The 22907-nt window shown below is 34.0% G+C and overlaps 4 protein-coding genes across 5 annotated transcripts; 1 reads left to right on the top strand and 3 right to left on the bottom strand.

Annotated features, from left to right (window-relative positions):
* The first annotated feature begins 1831 nt into the window (after nt 1-1831).
* LOC123908601 (probable pectinesterase 68) lies at nt 1832-5060 on the top strand. Its single transcript, XM_045959287.1, has 5 exons — nt 1832-2287; nt 2617-2806; nt 3532-3738; nt 4273-4511; nt 4616-5060. The coding sequence occupies exons 1-5, from the start codon at nt 1980-1982 to the stop codon at nt 4770-4772; spliced, it is 1101 nt and encodes a 366-aa protein (XP_045815243.1). The 5' UTR covers nt 1832-1979; the 3' UTR covers nt 4773-5060.
* A 1855-nt stretch (nt 5061-6915) lies between these two features.
* Nucleotides 6916-7648, bottom strand: LOC123908421 (40S ribosomal protein S30). The gene is made up of 3 exons (XM_045959042.1): nt 7492-7648; nt 7271-7408; nt 6916-7118 (listed from the first exon to the last, which is right to left on the bottom strand). The coding sequence occupies exons 1-3, from the start codon at nt 7493-7495 to the stop codon at nt 7072-7074; spliced, it is 189 nt and encodes a 62-aa protein (XP_045814998.1). The 5' UTR covers nt 7496-7648; the 3' UTR covers nt 6916-7071.
* Nucleotides 7649-9616: 1968 nt separating this feature from the next.
* Nucleotides 9617-18113, bottom strand: LOC123908250 (protein transport protein SEC16B homolog). Of its 2 annotated transcripts, XM_045958827.1 has the most exons (13): nt 15799-18113; nt 15317-15637; nt 14729-14857; nt 14528-14650; nt 14217-14387; nt 13957-14082; nt 13741-13875; nt 12791-12918; nt 12610-12718; nt 12219-12536; nt 11974-12108; nt 11564-11862; nt 9617-10641 (listed from the first exon to the last, which is right to left on the bottom strand). In XM_045958827.1, exons 1-13 carry the CDS (start codon nt 17617-17619, stop codon nt 10122-10124), a joined length of 4335 nt encoding a protein of 1444 aa, XP_045814783.1. In that variant the 5' UTR covers nt 17620-18113; the 3' UTR covers nt 9617-10121. The 2 variants fall into 2 exon arrangements, with proteins under 2 accessions (XP_045814783.1, XP_045814782.1); XM_045958826.1 differs by having other exon boundaries at nt 11564-12108; nt 15799-18095.
* A 3524-nt stretch (nt 18114-21637) lies between these two features.
* Nucleotides 21638-22519, bottom strand: LOC123910253 (zinc finger protein ZAT1-like). The gene has a single exon (XM_045961341.1). The coding sequence runs from the start codon at nt 22458-22460 to the stop codon at nt 21798-21800; it is 663 nt and encodes a 220-aa protein (XP_045817297.1). The 5' UTR covers nt 22461-22519; the 3' UTR covers nt 21638-21797.
* Between the last annotated feature and the right edge of the window lie 388 nt (nt 22520-22907).

Here is a 22907-nt window from a genome sequence, read left to right as displayed (position 1 = left end):
TGACATGAACAAAGTTATTTTAAAACTATATACGAGTTTATTCAAGTTTACACGAGTTTATCAAGTCTAGCATAAGTAAACTCAGTTTCACTTTGTAGTTTGTAAATAGTTGAGTTTACAATCGAGTCAACTCAAAATTGATACTAGACTCGTGTAATCGTACTCGCGATTTTAACAACTGGGAAATTGCAATCATGATGGATTATTCTATTTCTTCTTCTATAATCATTATTAAGGACCTTGATTACAAGTTTGTGTAAATCCTGTCTCATACCCTACCAGATAAAAATGGAAAACTTGAAAGAGACAAGGCCAATATAGTTGGGGTCCCCCAACGTTCAAAAAATTGTTGGTGGGACCACTTGTATGCTACTATAATAAAGATAAAAAGGTTGGAAGGGTATGTAAAATATGTAAATACAAAAATACTATTTACTCCATGCTAGGACCATCATGCATTGCATGTGTGTGTCATGAACCCAACATCATTATGATCATCCCATCAAAATGACCGTTTGAGGTATAACACAGATTCTATTCTATACAATAATTTGGTGGTGAATCAGTGGAGGTGGACACCATAGACATAAGGTATTGCTAATTAAGAATATTAATATTAATAAGGTGAAAGTGACTAAAGAATTCTTCCACATTACCTCTTAACACAATGATAAGATGCATCAAATACCAACACAACTATATAGTGTTGGACTTAGCAGAATATACATTTTATATATAGTGATCATAACTGTATAAATTAGCTAAGTTGTGGTACCTAGTATTTTCGATTTTGTTAATGACCAATCTCTGTTGTAGAATATAACATTGATCGTCTTTAACGAGGTCTTTTCTTCCAATCATATTTGTTCATCCACAAGACTCATATTCAAAACCTTGTTAACTTAAGATTCTTCCTATTTCACTAGTGAGATTGAAGGGTTTCAATTTATTTTTTTGTTTTCTTTTTGGGTCAAAAGTTTTCTTTGATTTTAGGTCTAGTAAAATTTTTTTGTGCATCGATAATGCAATGTGACCTCACCTTTGACTCTTTGGAACTTAAATTTAATTAATGATAATAAAATTAAAACACTTTACTAGACCATACAAATAAGGATAAAATTAAAACACTTTAGTGTAGTGCCCGTAAGAATAAAGGAAAATAAGAAAAAAGAAAAGAAAAAGAAGGATGATACTCTATATCGATCGACTATCCAATCATTTAATGACATGCATGTCATTTTTTTTTCTGCATCAAAACTAAACTCAATGATATGAAGAAAAAAAATTCATATTAACTTGATTGAACTCAAGCAGTTCATTGTAAGCAAAAAAAAAAAACTCAAACAGTTCATGAACTCTCTATAAAAATAAATCATTGGGAGGACCCGATTTCATTTCCTTTCCTAAAAGAAACAATCTTTAATCAAATTTTATTTATCTAGCTGTCTAACTCCGAATTATCAAACTATATCCAAATAGAATGACACATGATAAATTATCAATGTGGCTGTTATAGTTGGACTTTAATTTATAGACAAGCCACTGGATCAAAATAGTACCTAGTCTGCTCTTGTATATACCAAGCCAAAAGGATGATGACCCACAAGTTGCAACATTTTGTGCGCAGACAATGCTAATTGCTAACCAATCAATTTTCCAAAGGCTATCTAGCTAGTCCCCAAAAAGAAGGTATTCCCCGCTAAAAATGACCGTTAGAAACACCACTAATCTATTGGCCAATATTAACTCTTATAATACAATCATAACGATAATATATAATGCAGCCAAATAGTTTTGACTATAAAATATAAAGTGCCTCTCATTTGCTCTTACCTTTTTACTTTCAGTACACTGTACTGTACTATTATTATATAAATATTCTACAAATATTTTAATCTTCTTTGCTCCCATTATATATAGTATAAATACACAAACAATTTCTTCTTTCAAAGTTCAACATTCTATTTTGTTTGATTTCAATGCAACATTCTATAATGGCTAAGACTACTCTTTTCTATTCGTTGCAATTGCTTTTGATTTTCACTTGCATGTTGTTAAATGCAGGAATTGTGACATTAGGTGCACGCCATCATCACCGCACTACCTTCAACTATTTATCTTCTTCAAATTCCTCCAAGCAACAATGGATTGAACCTATCGGTAACCGTGTAATAACGGTTGATATTAATGGTGGAGGCCAGTTCCAGTCCGTCCAGGATGCCGTCAATGCTGTCCCGGACAACAATATAATGAATGTGCTTATTCAAATAAGCGCCGGATGCTACAAGTATGAATTATTGATCAAGCTAGCTAGTTATCTAGATAACTCTTATTTTGCACCATTATAAAACCAAATTTGTTTGCATATAGCAACTCTATTTCTAAGCTTTTTCTAGTGTCGTTTTAATATAAATTTTTAATTTTATTTTATCGTTTTAAAATTTTAAAGCAGTATTAATTATTGTTGTCTCAGAATCATTTACGATATCTATTGTAGATCAGAAAAATATGTGAAATGAAATACGAGTAATGAATCATTAATTGAATAAAAGCATGAGTAATTGGTTGATTAATTAATTTTTGGTGGTGGTATGTATGGTGAAATTGATGGTGCAGAGAGAAGGTGGAGGTTCCCGCGACGAAACCATACATAACATTTCAAGGAGAGGGAAGGGAAGTGACTGTAATAGAATGGCATGATAGAGCTTCTGATCCTGGTCCCAATGGACAACAGCTTCGTACTTATCGAACTGCTTCTGTTACTGTCTTAGCCAACTATTTCTCTGCTAAGAATATCACCTTCAAGGTAAATAGTAATATTTAGTTTCACTCGATATTGTTAGACTAAAAATTAAATAAATTTTTCGGTACACATCTTATTTGAATATGTATCACTACATTTGTTGGTGTGGAGACTATTTTTTCCGCTTATACATGTGTTAATTACTGTCATTAATTGTTTTACTCAATAAATATTTTATCCGTCATGTCATCGTTAATGGGAACGAATCGAAGGGAAGAAGAAACCACGGTACCGTACCGCATGTGTTGTCCCTCGTTATTGCTAGCTAACAAAATTGTCAATACGGCTACTGCATGTGTATATTGCTATCACCTTCTCGTGATCTTATGTCTTGTTTTTATCTCTAAAACAATTTTAAGAAAAGATTCAATGTACGTTTTTTCGTTGCTTTGTGACTTGTGAGAAAAAGTTTTTACTTTTTAACTTGATACAAGTATGTATGGTACGGTTTACTTTTAAAAGAATACAGTTTCCCAATTTAGAAAGTAAAAAAAGAGTACTGTGAAAAAATCAGAATTGTTTTAATTTTATTGAGTAACTCTCGTTTGCTTTGCTTTTGGCAAAGTTGTTGACAATAAATTAAACAAGAATGAATGGGTTAATTTCACATGAGTGCTTAGATTAAAAGAAATAAATCTTTTATTAGCTTAACTGATATCATGAATTCAATCTTAAACTTGAGCATACAACAGAGTTAAAACTCGAAGACTTTAAAAATACTGATGCAGAATACAGCTCCGGCACCAATGCCAGGGATGGAAGGATGGCAAGCGGTTGCATTTCGAATATCAGGAGACAAAGCATACTTTTCCGGCTGTGGCTTCCACGGCGCACAAGACACACTTTGTGATGATGCTGGTAGGCATTATTTCAAGGAATGCTACATTGAGGGCTCCATTGATTTCATTTTTGGAAATGGCAGATCCATGTACAAGGTAGTAACATTTAATGTGTTCATAGCACTTACTGATGTTTATTTATCTTTATTTTTGCCAACATTATCTAATGGGTTCGTTAAGATATGCCTTAATTTAAGAAAAGAAAGAACCTTTTTATTTTCTTTGTCACATTGCACTTTTATGTCAGCACACTCAAAATTCAATGGGAGGAATCCAAAACATTGAGATGCGTAATGGCAATTGATAAATAGATTATAGATGCGTCTTTAAATAGTTGTGACCACTTAACACTTTCTCTTGTAAAAGTGTATGTAGATTGACTATTGAAAATCGATCAAAATTTCAACATCGATCGAGTTGCCCCTTTTAATAGAAGACTCATATTTTTACCACCGAGACATGAACGTTATATCTATTGAAAATCGATCAAAATTTCAACATCGATCGAGTTGCCCCTTTTAATAGAAGACTCATTTTTACCACTGAGACATAAACGTTATATCTATTGAAAATCGATCAAAATTTCAACATCGATTGAGTACAGATGATAATATTGATTGATTGTTTCAGGATTGCGAGCTACATTCAATAGCAACAAGGTTCGGATCGATAGCAGCCCACGATAGGAATTACCCATATGAAAAGACAGGATTTGCATTCGTACGATGCAAAGTGACAGGTACAGGCCAACTATATGTGGGTCGTGCAATGGGCCAATACTCGAGAATAGTCTATGCATACACATACTTCGATAATATAGTTGCACCCGGCGGTTGGGACGATTGGGACCATGCCAACAACAAAAACAAGTAAACCTCCTTATATCCTTCTTTGGTGTTGACATTATTATCATACTAATTTGTGTGTAATCTCATGTTCATGTCTTGTTGGATTTGGGGTAAAACTTGATTAGGACTGTGTTCTTTGGAGTGTACAAGTGTTGGGGACCAGGAGCAGTGGCAGTACGTGGGGTGTCATGGGCCCAAGAGTTGGATTTTAAATCTGCACATCCATTTATTAGGAAGAGCTTTGTCAATGGGAGACATTGGATTGCACCAAATGATGCTTAGCCATATAGTATAATATTATTCTAACTAACCATTTAAAATTGTAAAAAAGAAAAAAATAATTGGCACATGCAAAATTTATCTAAACACGTTTGTCATTTTAAATCTTTTTAATATAGGAATTCATTTGTTTATACCCTTTCTTTATAGAGGGGGTGGTCGTTGTGTACCATGATTATGTTATTGATTATTCTTTGAGCAATTGTAATCAAGATATGTAAGTGATATTATATGTATTAGGTATGAATATGAATTTCTAATGAAATTTTATAGGTTTGTTTTGGAGCTGAATATTGAATTCCGTATGTCAAATTAATTGAAAGATGAGAAAGTATATTTTGCCAAAGTGTTTCTTTTATTATAAGATTTATTTATTCTCCAGATGATCTATCTATAGTATGATCAGAATTTTCTTCTATGTATTATTTTTTTCGTTTGGTGCGCTGAATAAGATAGAGATAGGATATGATAAGAAGTTGGACGAGGATAAGATATGATAGTGACAGGATGACAGGATAAGAACATACTTGATATTGACATGATAAAATACATGTTATATTTAAATGAGAAAATTATTCTTTGTGAAAAAAATACATTTTTATAAAAACAAATAATTTTATATTTTATAAACATTTAGAAAAATAAAATACGTAATGACAAAATTATTGTATATACATTTTTTATAAAATAAAATAATTTAATATTTTAATTGGTATTAAAAAATGGGTTGATAAGTTTTTTGTACTTAAAAAAAATAGTGAAATTTGATTTTTAGTTCCTAAAAATAAAAATGGGATTTGTTTTGTCGTCCAAAATTTTCTATTTCATTTTGTAAAAAAAGAAAAAAAGTTATGTTTCACCTTTTTGTCTCTAATGGACATAGTTTTAACATGTCCTTGATATATTTTGAACATAACATATATATATATATATATATATTGAACATAATAATAATATAATATAAACATACAAAAGATTAGTAAAAATAAAATAAAATTAGTATGTGGGTTAAGTAAAAAAAAAAACTAGTTAGAACATAGTGTAGGCACAATTGTTCTCTTGTTAGAACATAGTGGAATCAACCTTCATTTTAATATTCATTGTGCCAAAAGAAAGCCATATCTATCATTTTTACAATTTATCCTGAAGAATTGTGTAGACGATTAAGCATTGCTGAATTGGGAGCCAAGACCGAGAAAATATGTGAAACAATAGATTCAGAATACAACAATGAACTAAAGCAGAAGCAAATACTGTTTTCTGACTCACAATAACACATGAATCTCATGGTTGAGACCACAAAGCCATAGGAGAATGGGAGAAGGTATTCAGGTTGAACCACTTGCCTAACTACCCTAAATAAACTTCCCTTCCTAAAACACAAACAGGTTAATAAGACACTACTTGTGACATGAGAAGAGGACACATGCAGGAGAATTTGGTAAGACACCAATCACTGCAAGTGCAGAGACAAACTGCATTCCATGGTGTATTGTAAAACCAAAAACACTCAACAAGTAGAGAGCATATGGGAGGAAAGAAACAAAGAGGGAGCAGAACACATGAACACAAGGATGATATAGTTACATAACAGAGATGAAAAATTAACAGGTAGTGTTTCATTCCTCCCAAACCAGTGGAAAAAATTTCGGCCGTTTAACACTCCATTCTATTTTAAATGACCCAAGCATAAATCCACTAAATTCACCCATTCCATGACATTCTACCTATCCACAAATAATCCAAGACTAATAATAAACAGATAAGTTCGGTTTCTAGACTTGGATTTAGTAAACATAGAACCCTCATTGAGAAGACACATTTGAAGTTGTGAGCCTGCAAGAAGCCAAACTGGACTCTCCAAAGATTTAGCAATTTATCGGGTTACAAGTTTCAATACAAGACATTTGCCATAGACAAAGGTGGTGGTAAACCATTACTACTAGCTAGAAACATACTTAGGGTGAATGAACACCGTTGTAGATAAAACGATCATAATAAGGTATTATATTCATCACTATTGAAACTTTCGTTTGGATGGCAAAGAGTTAACTGATATAACCAGCTCACTAAACAAAATGACTAAATCCTTAAAGCCAATAACAAAGTAGCAGCAACGTAGAAACCAGAAAATGAATCAAAAAAGTATGCAAAATAATCCAGTTACATATTTAACTAACACAAAAACCGTTCACAGATCACAATATTAAAAAAAACTAACTCCGAAAAAAAAGATGAAAACAAAATTAAGATTCATAACATATTTTCGAAGCTAATGAACATAATTCTTCAAGCCTCGATCTTACTTCTCAGATGAGTTTGGTCCTCTCTTCTTGCCGAATCCCACAACTACAACATCACAAAGCAAAAATCACACATCAAAAAACCATACACTTTCACAAATTCTATTAATCTAATAACTCAAGAATAATTTACTAGGGTTTGCTAATATCCAAATTTAACAAAATTAAAATTAAAAAAATTAGGGTTTTGAGGTATACCGGCAGTGACGAATCGGCGATTGTACTGCATACGCTTGTGAGCGCGACCACGGGGCTTCTTCTTCTTGTCCTGCTTGGCCACCTTTGGTGTTTGGCCTCTCACTTTTCCGGCACGAGCAAGTGAACCGTGAACCTTACCTGCAAAATTGATTCATTGATTATGAACAAAAGGGAAATAGATTTATTCATCGATGCATTTCAATGGAATTGAAAGAAATTACCCATGATTGAATTTCTCTGCAGAAATTTCTCCCTCCTTCGTTTTTCGTTTTGATGCGGCCTGCAGCGGGAACGAATGAGACTTGTGCAATGCTGAGCTACTGGGTTTATTAGGGTTAGGGTTTTAAAGAATATTTGGGCCTTCAGGATCCGGGTCGAGGCCCATGTGTGAAGGGTATTTATTTTATTTTTTTTATAAATATACAATTTTTTTACAACTAATGATATAACAAGAGAGAGAATATATTTGTGTTTGTCTATTACTACTATAAAATATAAATTTAACGGGAATAATATAATTTTCACTTACTTTACCGGTTGAACTATAAATTATCGAAACTTATTCCCCCAAGAACCATAAGATTAAATACCAAAATATAATAACAACAATATTTTTTATCGTATGATTAACAAAATAAGTTACTACAACGTTGTGTTAATTTTTTATTTTATTTTTATAAGAACAATTGGTTAATTGATACTCCCTCCGTCCCAAATTGAATGACATGGTTGACTGTTTCACACACGCTGATGCATAACTTTGACGATTAATATTTTTATTTATATTATAGTAAAAATTATAAAAAATTTGATATTTTAAAAATACTCATCGAGATGAATCCAACAAAATCTTATATGTTAATATTTATTTTTATTTATTAAAAGAAAAATATGGTCAAAACAATATGTGTGAATAATGCAGTATAGTCAACTGACTCAATTTGCGACGGAGGGAGCAGCATATATTTAGGTGCTATTAATAATCAAAATTCATTTGTCTTATGTCTTATAAATAGTAGTATAAGGGTAAACTTTCACGGTAGGTTATTTTAGGCTCAAAATTCAGATTATGCATATAATATAATGTTAACGATATAGACCATTGAGATATAAAATGTATTTTGTCTCGTGAACTTATCTCAGTTGATTTATATGTCCACCTTTAAGGTGAATTTTCTAGCCACTGAGCTATTTGACCAAAAATTAAAAAATTTTAAAAAAAAATTAAAAAAAACATGTATTTTGAGTATTATTAGAGTAAAAAAAAAAAGAATTTTGAGTATAGTGCCTCAAATATATCCCTCCAATTTTACGTATTAGTAAAATATACATTTATTTTGGTTCAAATATATTACCTATTAGTAAAATATACATGTATTTTGGTTCAAATTGGATCAAATATATTTAGCTTTTCTTGTATTCATAACCTGATATGGTACATATACTCTATCTAATATGTTCATACAAATAATTTTAAATATTCAAGGCAAATAGATCATCTTGTTTAATTAAATATTTTATTTACATATACTCCCTAAAATATTAAAATTGTGAGTGAATAATCGATTTTGGAGTACTTATGTTATGTATGATGTATCTATAACTTTGTAAGGACTTTGCCTATCAACTATCAATACCTTGAAACCTCTTCCACACCATTCTAAAAAATACAGGTCTTCAATCAACATGTTACAGGTTCTAGCCACCCTAATTCATTTAGGCTATGTTTGATAAAAATAAGCTATAAGCTAGTTGATAATTGAAAAGTTAGCTTATAGCTGATAGCTTATAGCCGAAAAACTAGTAGAATAAAATTAAAGTGTTTAGCAAATTTAGCTGTTATAAGTACAAAATGACATAAAAATACATGGTTATTGGTTAGTGGGTAGTTTTTTTTTTGTATGTGTTAATGAGTAATTATTATAATTTTTAAAAAATAAACAAAAAAAATTAATGAGGATAAATATGGAATAAAATGAAAAAACTATAAGCTCATACGCTACTTGAAATAACATCTCAAAAAACGCTATAAGCTAGTTAGAGAAGCTCGTTACCAAACACTTCACATTTTTTTCAAACAAGCTTATAAGCTAGTTCAACAAGCTATAAGCTAGCTTATTGGACTTACCAAACAATGCCTTAGAGGGAGGTAAAACATTTTTATCTATTTATTTTAGTAAAAGGAGGTAAAAAAATTTGTTAGTGCTCTAAATCCTAAAGTTTTTTCTACTAGAACCGGATACAGAGTTTCAAAAAAAGAAAAAAAGTTTGATCCCCTCGTCTTGCACATTATTTGAAGCACAAACAAAATTCTAAATCAATCATACATAAATAAAAACCGAAGGCTGATCTGGAAATTTAATATCGTTTAATAACTGAAATAAAATACAAAGGGTAAAACTATATGTTACAATTCCATACACTGTACTTTGTCCTTGATCTTTTTGAGGGCATCTTTCTCCCTGACAGGGCATTGTATTTGTGTTTTCTTGTTTAATAAAATGAACAAATGGGTCTTAAATAGGAGGCCATATTTTTTGCTATAATAATACACCAGTTCCATAATACTGGTATGGTAGCTGGGGAACTCCTTGGTATTTTAAACAAAACAACACCTACGATCAAGTAAGCAGACCACATTCAATCATACATCACCAGGTCGGGAGTTGGGAACTTAAAAAATACTGAGAAGAGAATTGGAACTGTGGGCAGGGAGATGGATATATTTTTGTTTCTGTATGAACTCCATCTGATGTGTTTCCGTACTTCTAGAGAAATGCAGAAGCAGGGAAGTCCCAATTATTCTTATGATCAAAAACAAAATTTGATATTTACAAGCTTGAGTGTATGCTCATAGTTCAACCTCTTGAAGATCTTCACCAAAACTGCCACTTCTCATAGGCGGTCGCATTAATGATGGATTAGGCATAAATGTTGATGGCGGCATGCCCAAAGCTTCCCCTGGAGGCTTATTTTCACCCATTTTTGGAGGGCTAAATGAATCATTAAAACTTCCGCTCCAAGAAGCTGTTCGACGAGAATTGGCAAAATGAGAGTTATTGCCATCTGGCTGCCCCTGTTTTGAGATGTTACCGGCACTTGGAAACCTTTGCATGGGCATTGTTTGTGCAGGTTTCGGAGATTGGTATGACCAATCATTTGTGGAAGATGTAGAAGGATCTTCATTAGCTGCACTATTTTCTAGGTTGCTTTCGGCAATAGCCTCCATGTTCTGCTCATTCGATGATGGTACAGGAGCTGGAACAAAAAACTTTGCATTGGCAGGAAGGGCGGGTTTCACAGATGGAACAGAGGGGGAGTGAAACAAGTTTGGAGAGCTTCCACTATTTTTGTTGAAAGTGTCAACATATCTGAATAATCAATAAACAATTTCATCAATATTTTCTACCTTACAAATTCTGTTGATGATTGACAGACAGATAAAACATTTTTCCTCTTGTTTCTGGAAACGGAGTGGCTGCGCAGAATAGCCAGAACCGACAGGTTCTTCATTATCTCCACTTTTTAAATATTTGGCATTTAAGTTATGACTACAAACATGACAAACCTCTATATTATAAACACTTCAATCCTAATAAAATATTAAAGATAGGTAAAATTTGCACTCCCCTCTCCTGTGATATGTCTAAATAACACATCCATCCCCTTCATTCTGTAAAAGACACTGACTTCCCCTCAATTACATCCACCTTTACAAAATAGAGTGCATGTCTCATTTAGACAATCTCCCCCCTTTTTCAATCATTGGTATTTCTACAGTCATTTAAGTTAGGACTCCAAAAAGGACAAACCTCTAGATTATAACACTTAGGTCCTAATAAAATGTTAAAAATAGGGAAAAATTGCACTCACCTCCCCTGAGATATGTCTAAATAACACATGCATCCCCTTTACTTTGTAGAAGACACTCATCTCCCCTCAATTATATTCACCTTAACAAAACAGACGGGTGTATGTCTCATTTAGACATATCTCAAGGGAGTTGTTTGTCATTTAAACAGAACTGAGGGGAGGCGGGTGCTCTAACCAATAAGGGCGGTGAGTGTTGATATAAAAAATATAGAAGAGGTGTCAGTATTAGTTATAATCAGGGGAAGTAGAGTGCATCTCCTATACTTGAAAGGTTTGCCAATTCAAATTTTATAATCTCATAGAGGAGCTAACAAGAGGCCCATTTATAATGATTCGCAGCACACAGTATAACTAAAACAAAAATGTCATCTACTTGAAATTGTTACTTGATTTAACAAAATCTGGAAAACAAGCTATTACCTTGATCGAACACCCATGCGACTGCGAGCAGAGAATTGATTTGAGCTAGGTGGTATTGGTGGCATCCCTGGACTAAGTTCAGGACTTGAAGTTCTTGTGGTTGAGAACTCATTCGGAGTCAATCCTTCTGTCTTCAATGCAGATTTCAAGTTGTACTCAGCTGACCCATTCTGGAAAGCAGCAGTTGTCGGAGGTGGTGGTGGCAGAGCAGCTTCTTCGGCTGGAATTTCAGCACCTTCTTCCACCCATCTCTTCAGCTTTTCATCATAATAGAACTTGTTTTTCTCACCCAATTTAGCCTTGCGATAGAGCAGAATATGAACCAAATGAATGGGCACAATCAGAACTCGGTAGTACAATTGAGATAAAAGAGAAAATAAAACAGAACTGTATACAACAATTAATGATACCTGTTTTCCAGAGCGAGGTCTCATGACTAGCCCCATTGTTTTTTGCAGAAGTTGTGAGCCAAAACCAAAACGAGAAATGCGTGATGCACCCCCTGATACCTGAGCTTTTCCTTGTGCATCAGGCGATGTCGTTTCCTGGGGTAAATCAACCAGATTTTTTCAAGTTTAAATAAAATATGCTAGTCAATCAAAACACAGAAGAAGGGGAAAATCTTCACAGCACAGCTTTCACAGTACACACAAACCTGTCTTGGGGTTCTACCAATATCTGGCTCTGAAACACTTCTGTTAGGCTTTGCCATTCTATTGTTATCAGCTGTCCACTCACTTATGGGTTCCATCGAAGCAGATGGAACTAAAGATGACATGGTCATTGTTGACTGGCTAGTGGATACTCTTGGTGCCATATGTTGGTAATGTTGTTCACTTCCAGGAACGGTTCCTTGTGAAGATGATGGAGCCGGTGGTGGTAAACCACCAACAACTCGATATGCAGTGCTATCAAAAAAATTGAGCAATTTGCCAACTAATTTTGCAGGAGCTAAATTTGCAGCATATCCACCCTGAACGAATATACAAGAGGGTGAGTAACAAAACCATCAAAATAATTAAAACTAAACGAAGCCAATGAGGTACCTGTTGGTGGGTCTTAATTCTCTCCTCAAGAGATAATACCATCTGTTTCCACGTTTCTACTTCCGGAGCACGGCCAGTTTTCAAGGATTTTAGTACTGCTTGGCAGTACCTGAGATCAAATGACAACAATGAGATAGATCCAATCGAGAATAATATCGCAGATAATACTCCATTAACTTACTTCAATGAGTCTGAAACCTTTCCCACTTCAGCTAGCATATATGCATATATAAGCTTATATGGTTGAAACGAATGCAAAACAAACTGAGAATTTCCAAGCAGCTTTGAGTATTCATATAACTCGGTTCTCTGTCCAAGCAGCCATCAGATGAGTTTGAGTTATTTCGGAGACACGTCATACAAAAAGCATATATCAAATTGTACTGAACATGTACTTTTAGAAAGCAATTGTTGCTGAGGTGGCACAAAGCAGATAGATCATTTATAAAGTTTACAAAACACTATGTTGATTTATTAAAAAATAAAAATAATTATTATTTAATGATTAAACTAGGAGTGGAGAGATAATTAAGAAATAAAATGTCATGTTTTAACAATGTAGACACATGTAACAAGTTACAACCACCAAAGCCTTTTCTCACTAGGAGTAGGGATATGAATCAAACGATGCCACAATGCCCTGTCAAAATCATATATAAAGACAGACCATTGAACTCTAAATCTTTCTTATTGGACTGACTAACAGTTTTCCTCGGCAATCCTCTACCTCTAACTTGTGGACTATCCTCTCCTTTATCTACCCCTCTTACATGCATCTTCCCAATCATGCCTAAACCACCTAAGTTGGGATTTTACATATTTACTACAAAAGGATCTATATCCTTATTTTTTTCATAATAATCTCATTATTAATCGTATCTTCTCTTGTGCAACCACTAATCCACGATAGCAGACATCTTAGCAACCTTGTTTGAACCTTAAAAATCCCTAAAACTTGAGAGAATGGCAACCAAAACCAGAGAAACTACCTGATAAAGCAAGAGAGCTATTGGCAAAACGACATGGCATACATGATATTTTTTGGTAAAAGGACACAAAACATGCTCATGCACCAGAACAGCCAAATACTGTGGAAGAAGTAACTTAAGAACTAAGGAGATTTCAAATTACCTGAATAGCTTCTGGACTAGCGTAAGTTCGAGGACATTTCCAGTGATCTGCTCCTATTAAGCAAAGTCTTGCACTGTCCGAGTATGACTCAAAGTTTGCTTCAGCAACTAAATAGCAGATGTGTGCAGCAGTAATCTATCACATGAGTCCCAAATCAGCAGAATGGAGAGCAACAGAAATCATTAAACGGAATAAATAAAAGAACGAAAACTATACCTCCTTTTTTTCCTTCCACAAGCAATCACCAAGGTGAGTAATTACAAGTTCGTCACCTTTGGTTCTGTTTGCAGTTATTACAGCCAAATTTTCTTCCCAATCATCAAGCATACCATTAGATCCAACCTGAAATTGCAAGTAAAAACTTAAGTTTTAACTTCCAGGTCAAACAAAAAGCACTAACCTTTGCAATATTGAACAAATGTACGTAATGGAAGATCAAAATTGCTAGGCTTCTTCCTTTATCCTATCGGGATTACCTGTTCAGACTGCTGAGGCATATTGAAAGCACTAGGAGGATGCCCACTAATTGAGGTTTCAGTAGAGAATACTTCTGCTGGTTGCCCAGCGATTAAAAGGCATAATGTGCGCAGAGGTGACCCCGCAACCAACTGGCGAAGTGCCATTTGTTTTACTGTATCAACATAGAACTGCATCGCAAATATGGACCAAATTTATTTCCCCAACAAAGGTATGAGAAAAATATGTAAGACCCAAAAGGGACTGTCTAGATCAGATATGAGATGTAAGCATTAGCAGTATTAAACATTCTGCAATTTTGGCATCTGACCTGCTCACCAAGTTGTGAAGCAAGAACAAGTGCAGGTCCCCACAATTGTCCTTCTTGTGCACACTGTAAAGCCTCCATCTTTTTGCCAGAGACAAGAAGATGTTGTACCTCAGAAGCCATTGCCTAAATCAAATCAAAATCAGTTCATGAAACAAAACAATATGAAGGGGGGATTGCGACAGGAGTTAACTTAATACACACCCTCATTTGTTCTTCAGAAGGAAAACTTTGCAAGCAATGACTTGGCATCCCATACTGAGTGAACTCTGTGCCACTCACTTTGGCAGATGCAAAAAGTTTTGCAACTGCTGACTCAGGAGCATCATTTTCCTGATTCAAAATACAAGTCATATAATGTTACCAGATTTGAAAGTGTTCCCATGAGAAATAGTGTTCAGAGAGTAATATGACTCAACTGCCGGCTACCTAGAGGCATGATTACTTGATTAGTGAAGTCAATCATAATATTTTAGCCAAATAGAAACAATAGGACATACGATTTGCAAAGCAGTTGTAATTATGATGTTAAAAACCACTCCAAAAGGAAGTGATTAAAAGACAGAAATAAAGAAATACTCCAACATGATTGAAACATAGGTCTCCAGAATTTGCATTTATGAAAGTTTACCTAAAATTTAACGCTTAATAATGTGGCATCATCTTGTGAATAATACAGCTCTTAATAGAATGTACATTAGCATTGAAAATTTTGACACCGCAATTCAATTAAAAATGGTATATAAAGTAAACAAAAGAAATGAATGACTAAAAGATGTAGATGTAACTTACTTTTAGTATGGTGTCTGTACCAAAAGGAGAACGCAGTTTTCCATAATGCTGACAAGCTATTTTAAGCAAGGAGAGGAGGAGTCTCAACCTTTCACCTTTCTTATAATCCATATCAGGTGACTCACAGCGTGCAATCCTCTCATCTAACCATTTGTAGAGTTCCTTATTTCCAAAACTACCGCCAACCAATGGACCTGGGAAAGATTGCTGGCCTAGAGCGCGAAAATAATCACCACTAGCATTTCCAACAGTCGAAGAATTTTGGCTTCCGGTGACAGCTTCCATCAAGTTCAACACAGAAATAGAACCTTGTACAGAATCCTTCATATAAAATAAAATATATATTGTTAATACATTGTGGAAATTGGAAGAGAGATGAGAAAAAATATTTTCAAACACAAGTAAAACAAAAGCAGCCTCCAAGTCTTTCGGAAACCAGATCAAGTTTAGATCAAAACTGAAAAGAGGAATCAAGAATTAACCTGGCTTCCAAATGATGCACTCAAAGCACTTGGATCTTTCATTATGATGAGTTTTCCACCAAATCCAAATGTTACAAGGGCATGAGAAGGACGTCCAGCGGATGATCTTCCAGCATGAGGGGCATAAGGATATTGATGTCCACCCTGGATTGATTGCTGAGAATAACTATGGGAGTTCTGATTTTCAGCAAAAACATTTGAGAATTGTTTTTGTTCGTCAAACTTTGTGTTTGAATAATTAAACTGTTGACTAATGTCCTCACGAGGGATAAATGTTTTTGGCTCAAAAGTGCCATTAGCCAAACCATGAGCTTTATTGTATAATGGAACTGATCCAAAGGAACTAGAAGTATTTACTTGATCAGTGCTCCCAGACACATTTGAACCATACGAATGGTTAACTTGCTGGTTACCACCAGAAGCTCTATTATTCCCTATTTTAGTGGTAGCATCAGTCGTGTACATGTCAAAACCCTGCTGCTGGTTAACACCATACGAACCACTCCAGGTACCATTTACAGCCTGACTGCCAACACCCTGTGATCCATAATTACCAGTTTGGCTATACTCACTATACAAACTGTTATTATCATTAAGGGGGAAGGAAGTACTGGTAGAAGTATGCCCATTTTCAAGTCCATGAACAGAAGACTGGACAGATGAATTGTATGTTTCCAATGAGCGCCATTCTTGGGCAATGGTGTCATAGTACCAACCAGGATATTGAGGATCAAAAACCATATGTTCCGGGTACCCATTATTTGCTTGTGAAACTTGATTCCAGCTAGATACACTTTCAATTGTGCCTGTTTCTGCCAAAGTTCCAGCAGCAGACTGGGCAGTTTGTTGCAAATAAGAGATCTCCGTTTTTCCATCAGAAGCAGCAGCCCAATCTACAGCTGCATTAGCTTCAGAGGTTTGCTGACTAGTTGCTGTTGCATTGTAGCCATCTATTTGATACCATTGCCCAGTGGTATGGTCATACTTCCAGCCAGGATAAAGATCCTCCCAATTCTGACTACTACTCAGATCTTGTCCATTACTGTGTTGGTTTGCAGATGCATCATAAGCTACACCCTCTTGATGTTGCACATAATTGACTGAAGTATTTAAGCTGTCACCTTGCTTGTCCGTGTGATTTACAAAAGACGTATCATAACCTTGAACACCTTGATATTGCTGATATTGCAGGTAATCCACCGAAGTATTTAAGCCATTAATTTGACCTTCATTAACAGGACTCGCCTGACTATTTAAATTATCGTGTGAAATTGCCGGGAAATCCCCGGATTGATCTCCTAACTCACTGAAAAAGTCAGAATATGATCCAAACCCAGTGGCATCATTTGCATCAGCATGAAAAGCATTCCAACCCTTCTCCTTAATCCCTGAACTAGCGACATCATTGTTTACATCATTGTTCTCGCCAACAGCCGGCACTGCCGTGAGCTCGGATCCCGTCCCAATTTCTTCCTTACTGAGATCCGGCTTACTATCAAACTCAACGGAACTAGATAACATCACCGAATTTCCATCTTGCTCATCATGTCCACCAACCAAACTCACATCAGATTTCACAATACCCAATTCCTCTTTGACTTCATCCCCACTTTCACCAGCATCAGAATTCTCAAATGTAGCAGCAGCAGCATCAACATCATTTATACTCAGATTCGCAAACGCTTTTGCATCATCGGAATCATTCCCTTCATCATGATGACTAGATTTAACAGGCCCCATATCATCATCATCCTCAACAAGTTTATCAAAAAAATCCTCATCCGTCTGATCCTCCATATTGAATGGAGGATTTGAAGCCATCGACTAAAACCCTAACTCTTAATATCACAAAACACCGACAAAAAATTCGCCAAAAATCACGCTTCGATAATCCCAAATTTCACCTCTAAAAAAGCAAAACCTCGATTTTAGAGCTAAAACCTCGAGATCCAAATCGAAAAACCTCAAAATCTATGCTCCGTTAAAGCTAAACCCCAAGTAAAAGGTTGAATAACTGAAACAGAAAGTGAGATCTGGGAATTCTGAAATTCACGGAATAAATTAAGGATTGAATGAAAACATACCAGGAAAGTGAAATCGCAATAATTATTAGGGTTTCGATTCAACGTAGAAAGGGGTTAGAGATCCACGCAATTTTTGCAGGAAACCGTAGAGAAGAATGAATATTTGGATTTGCACCACCCCTACCCATCAAGAACAAAAAATACAACGGCGTTTTTTTTATTAAAAAATAATTTGTTTTTTTTTTATTCATGATTGCATTATTTTATTTACCTTTGTGTATTTTCCTTGGTGCGTTTTTTATACATTTTTTGGTCAATATATATATATATATATATATTTATTTTTTTTTTATAGAATTCTAGTTACTTTTTTAGGTAGAGTTTTCTTTTTGATAATATAATTTTTAGATTTAATTGAAAAAAAAAATATACATGAATTAAATCTAAAAATTATATTATCAAGAAATTTATTTTATTTTTGTATAAATGAGATGACAAATACATTGAAAGTTATCTGATATTCCAAATTTAAATTTTATTTTTTCATCCATGATACACATTTCACCTTATTGAACAAAGTTTTTACGGACGAAGTTTTATGGGTAAACAATACTTCCAAAGTTATCAACAACAAGTCAATTTAAATCATTTGTAAGTCTGATCTAACATCTTTATAAAAAGCATAAACATTACAAAGTTGCATCACATGCTCATCAACCACGTTGAACAAAGGACCATTAACACCTATCCAACTAAACACTTTACTCCAAAAACTAAATGATTAGGGGTTTCCTCGACTTCACAACCATCAGCACATAGTAAAAAATTCAAATGTATCATTTCACAACGAACCAAATTATCTTTTATTGGTAATATATTATTGGATCATGTCAACACGTGCTCTCAAAATTTATGCATTTAATAGTCTTCATGCAAAAAAAAAGACACATTCAAATGAGTTAATAAGTGATAAACATTGCAAAAGTATAAACAACTATATTCTCATGTTTTCTAAGTTTATAGACGATAACATAATTTTAATGATGTCATCAAACAATTAAACTAACAAACTTTTTCGCTTATTAAACTCTTTTCTTTTTCGCCTATTAATTGTCAATTAATAAAAAATAGACTAACAAATGGAGTAACTTTTTTTGTGAGTTGCATAGTGGTCAAAGATGTGTACCATTTGTTGAAAAAGGAAGATAGAGACAAAACATTTAAGAAAAAGTGGACGGAAAAATAAGCAAAATGCAAATCTTACGTTCCACATACACACGGGGCATTCTGTCTCTTGTTTCGGTGGCGGGTAGTGGTATCCATAGGCCTCATCATTCTATGTTATCCAAAAACTAAAATGACTCAAACTGTTAACAAATAAGTGAATTTGGGCAAACAATCTCTAGTGTTAAGACCTGTTTAATTTTTGAAAATCTTTTCAAAAAGTTATTTTTACTTTTTTGAAATGATTAAAAATGGTTAAATTAAAAACTCAAATCCAACACACGAAACTGTTTGAAAAAGAGAACAAAGACTACAATAGAGTCAACCGAAAAATATTAAGGGTGCGTTTGATTTGCTAAAAAACAGGGGACTGGACAGGACAACTTTTGTTGTACTCTGTTTGATTTGAAATTTGTTATGGGACTGGACAAATTAGATAGCAAGGGACAGGACAAAAACAAGATTTTTTGTCCCTCACTAAACCACGAGACAACTTTTTGTCCACAGTACAAATATAAAAATACGAAAATACCCATTTTATTTTCGAATATAAAAATATTATCGTCCTATATCTTTCGGGTACAGGTTTGTCCTGTCATATATTATCTTGTTCTGTCCTGTACTGATTTTGTTCAGTCCTTGTTGTTTTACGAATCAAACGCACCCTAATAGCTTTTGCCACCAAATTATATGTTGAGACTTTCATCCTTAACTTTAAGCCACCATTAAGAATGAATCTTAATTTAGTCAATGATCCCTTAATTACCTAAAAGATGATTGTTACGAGTTTTTCGAATTATTCAATTTAGATAAGTCGATATTAAAACTACTTTTTGACTTTAAAGATTGCGCTTATAACCCACAAAATTGTTAAACATAGTAACATTCATCATTGGAGAGAGCAGAAAAAATATTACAAATTTAACTTTAAATAAAATTATCTAACCTAATAATATCAATATTTATTAAATGAGCTAAGTCTTACGAACAACCGTCCAATAATATTATTAGTAAATAAAGAAAAGTCCAATAATAATATTAATATGTGAGTTGTGATACAACTTCAACATTGTCATTCAAAGTAATAATGTGAGTTGTGATGCAACTTCAATATTGTCATTCAAAGTTATTGTGAAGCAAGACGAGAAGACCGCACATGCATGTACAAACAAGTGCCCCACTTTTTTTATATAGCTGTGGTTCCAACAAAGAAACACACAAATGCCTAGTTGTTAAACTCTTATTTATTTATTATCAAATATTCTAGTGAGAAGACAACCACAATCATAATTTTGTGCCATTAAAAGATTAATTCACAGAATGGCTTTGCTGATTATGTGTGGTGTTGTTGTGAATTGAATCCATTTAGTATTGATTCTTATTGGTGGTGTAGCATACTGGAGTATTTAGTCTAGCATACATTGAGTTAGCAGAGTGGGAGATTTCATTACATAGTGGGTGTTTGGCATGTTGATTACTTTGTAAAGAATATAAAGTACTAGAGTGCATCACTTTTGGAGCTATCTGATTGTACTTGTCTTCATTGTATATGTTGGCATTTTATATTGTACTAAATTCGTCCGACTTTCGAGTATATGATTTGGTGGGATTTCTGTAACTCTTCATAGAAGGTGGGTAGTTGTTTCTGCTATGATGTTGGGTCTGGATATATATATATATATATATATATATAAGGGTTCGAATACCTCTTATACTCTCATTAATTTAATTTTGATTATAAAAAAAAGTTATACTCTAGTTTGATTTAAAATTTAAATATAATCGACATTTAGCAAGGATATCACGTTTTAGTCTTTTTATTAAAAAAAAAATTACATTTGTCCATGTGAGGTTAGCTCGGTCAACATAGACCACGCATTTACATATGCGGGAATCGGAGTTCGAACGTCAAGCGATCCACTTATTCCATGAAACTTCTATTCACACTACTTGAAAAAAAAAAAGGGAAAAAAACCATGTTTTTAGTGTAAACATATTTTAAAATTCTTTACTTTTTTCAAAAATAATCACACAATAATTTATAACTTCAATCCAAGTTGATTTCATGCTTCACTTAGAATCCAAAACTATGGAAATTCAACTGAAAACAAAGGAAACATTGGGATAAAATTAAAAGGAAACAATATTAAAGAAGCCAAGAAAATGGATTTAACTAGTTTTAATAAGGGCAGGTAAAGTCACTACTCACTAGGTGGAACAGAATCAGATCACAAAAATGGAATTGGAATATTTCAGTACTCACAAACGTGAAAAAACTGTTTGTTGGTCAGTCAGGCAAGGCAGGTGGTCCTCAACCAATCCCCAAAAACAATATCATTTTTGCATTGCAACTTTGAAGGCATCATCTAGTAAGCATGATAAGAAAAGCCAAATTGTGTGCAATGAAGGAAACTATCAAATCATAATAACTATCTACCATATATTAATCATTCATTCTACCATATATCATATAGTTGGTGAAAACATAAATCATAACCGACCCCTCAACCAGATTAGGCGGTCCACCGGGCCGGATACTAGTAGTGAAAACTAACAAAAAAAATATGATAATAATCATATACTAACTCTACCCAAATGTAACAAACTAATCATATATAGCGAGATCGGCACTACCTGAGTCTGACTAGCGCAAGTGGTTAGCGTGCAATGCGTGTCACTGATGCAAACTCTGAAATACCAAATATGATTCCTACTTATAAAGAAGTATAGTGAGATTGACAAATGAGTTAGCTACGCATCGGAAAGAACACTAGGATCGTTTTCTTCGGGTGAAGGTGGCAAGTTGAGATCGAAGAAAGAGAGCTTTTTCTTCAAAGGTGGATAAAAGTGAGATCTTTTGTGACCACCTAATGCTTGACCAGACCCAAAAACCTTAAAACAAATCATACATTTGTGAACACTACTAGTTGTTGCAACCGGATTTGCTTCATTTTGAAGACAAATGTTTCTGTGACTTTCCAATGCTCTATAGCTTTTAAAGTTATTTCCACATTTGTCACATTTTTGCTTCCCACTAACTTTTTTGTGCTTAATCTCTTCCATTAATCCCATTGATCTTTCAACTTCACTGTTCTTATTCCATTTATCTCTTGATAGCAACATGAGGGTTATAGCAACTTCTTCTTCTTCAGGGGAAGTATCAGAAATTGAACTAACCTGTTCTGGTTCTGGTTCAGTTTCAGTTAGTGGTGAGTGTGAATCTAAAAAACTCTGTTTAAGTTTCTTTTGTTCTGAGTTTTGGCCAAAGGTGATTTTTGGGTTTCGCTTGGATCGTTCATCTTCGGAGGGAGGAGGAGGAAGACGGAGGGTGGCAAAATGAGCCTTCATGTGTCCACCCAATGCTCTGCTACTGGCTAATGTTCTTGTGCAAAGCTTGCATTTGTACCTCTCCATTTGGTACCTCTGGGCTATGGCTCTAATAGAGTAAATGTAGAGAACTAGAAATGTAGAGAGTGTTTCATATACTGTTTTTACTTTTTAGAGGAACTTGGGAACTAAAAAGTATGAGTAGGTCACACAAATCCCCCACTACCAAAGCTTGTATTTTTATTCTTTTATTTTTCTATTGATTTTTAGTGGGTCCTATTGAGATACATCATATTTTAAAGTAATTCATTCAATTTTTATTTCATTTCTAAACTATGTAAATAACTCAAAATGGGTCTCATAATATATCTCTAATTAATTTTTAACTTTATTGACACTTTTTACTTCGTAGCGTCAGAGACTGTCGATTTTCTTAAAAGAGTTTAAAAAGCCATGGATAACAATGTTGCGTTTCCTAGGCCTATAAATATAGTTTTTCAAAAAATTAATTTTGTTATTCAAAAAGATTTAGCA

The sequence above is a fragment of the Trifolium pratense genome, linkage group LG2, assembly GCF_020283565.1.
Source record: "Trifolium pratense cultivar HEN17-A07 linkage group LG2, ARS_RC_1.1, whole genome shotgun sequence".
NCBI classification, from domain to species: Eukaryota; Viridiplantae; Streptophyta; class Magnoliopsida; order Fabales; family Fabaceae; genus Trifolium; species Trifolium pratense.
Note: the sequence above shows the minus strand (reverse complement) of the source record. Positions and strands in the feature narration are given on the sequence as shown.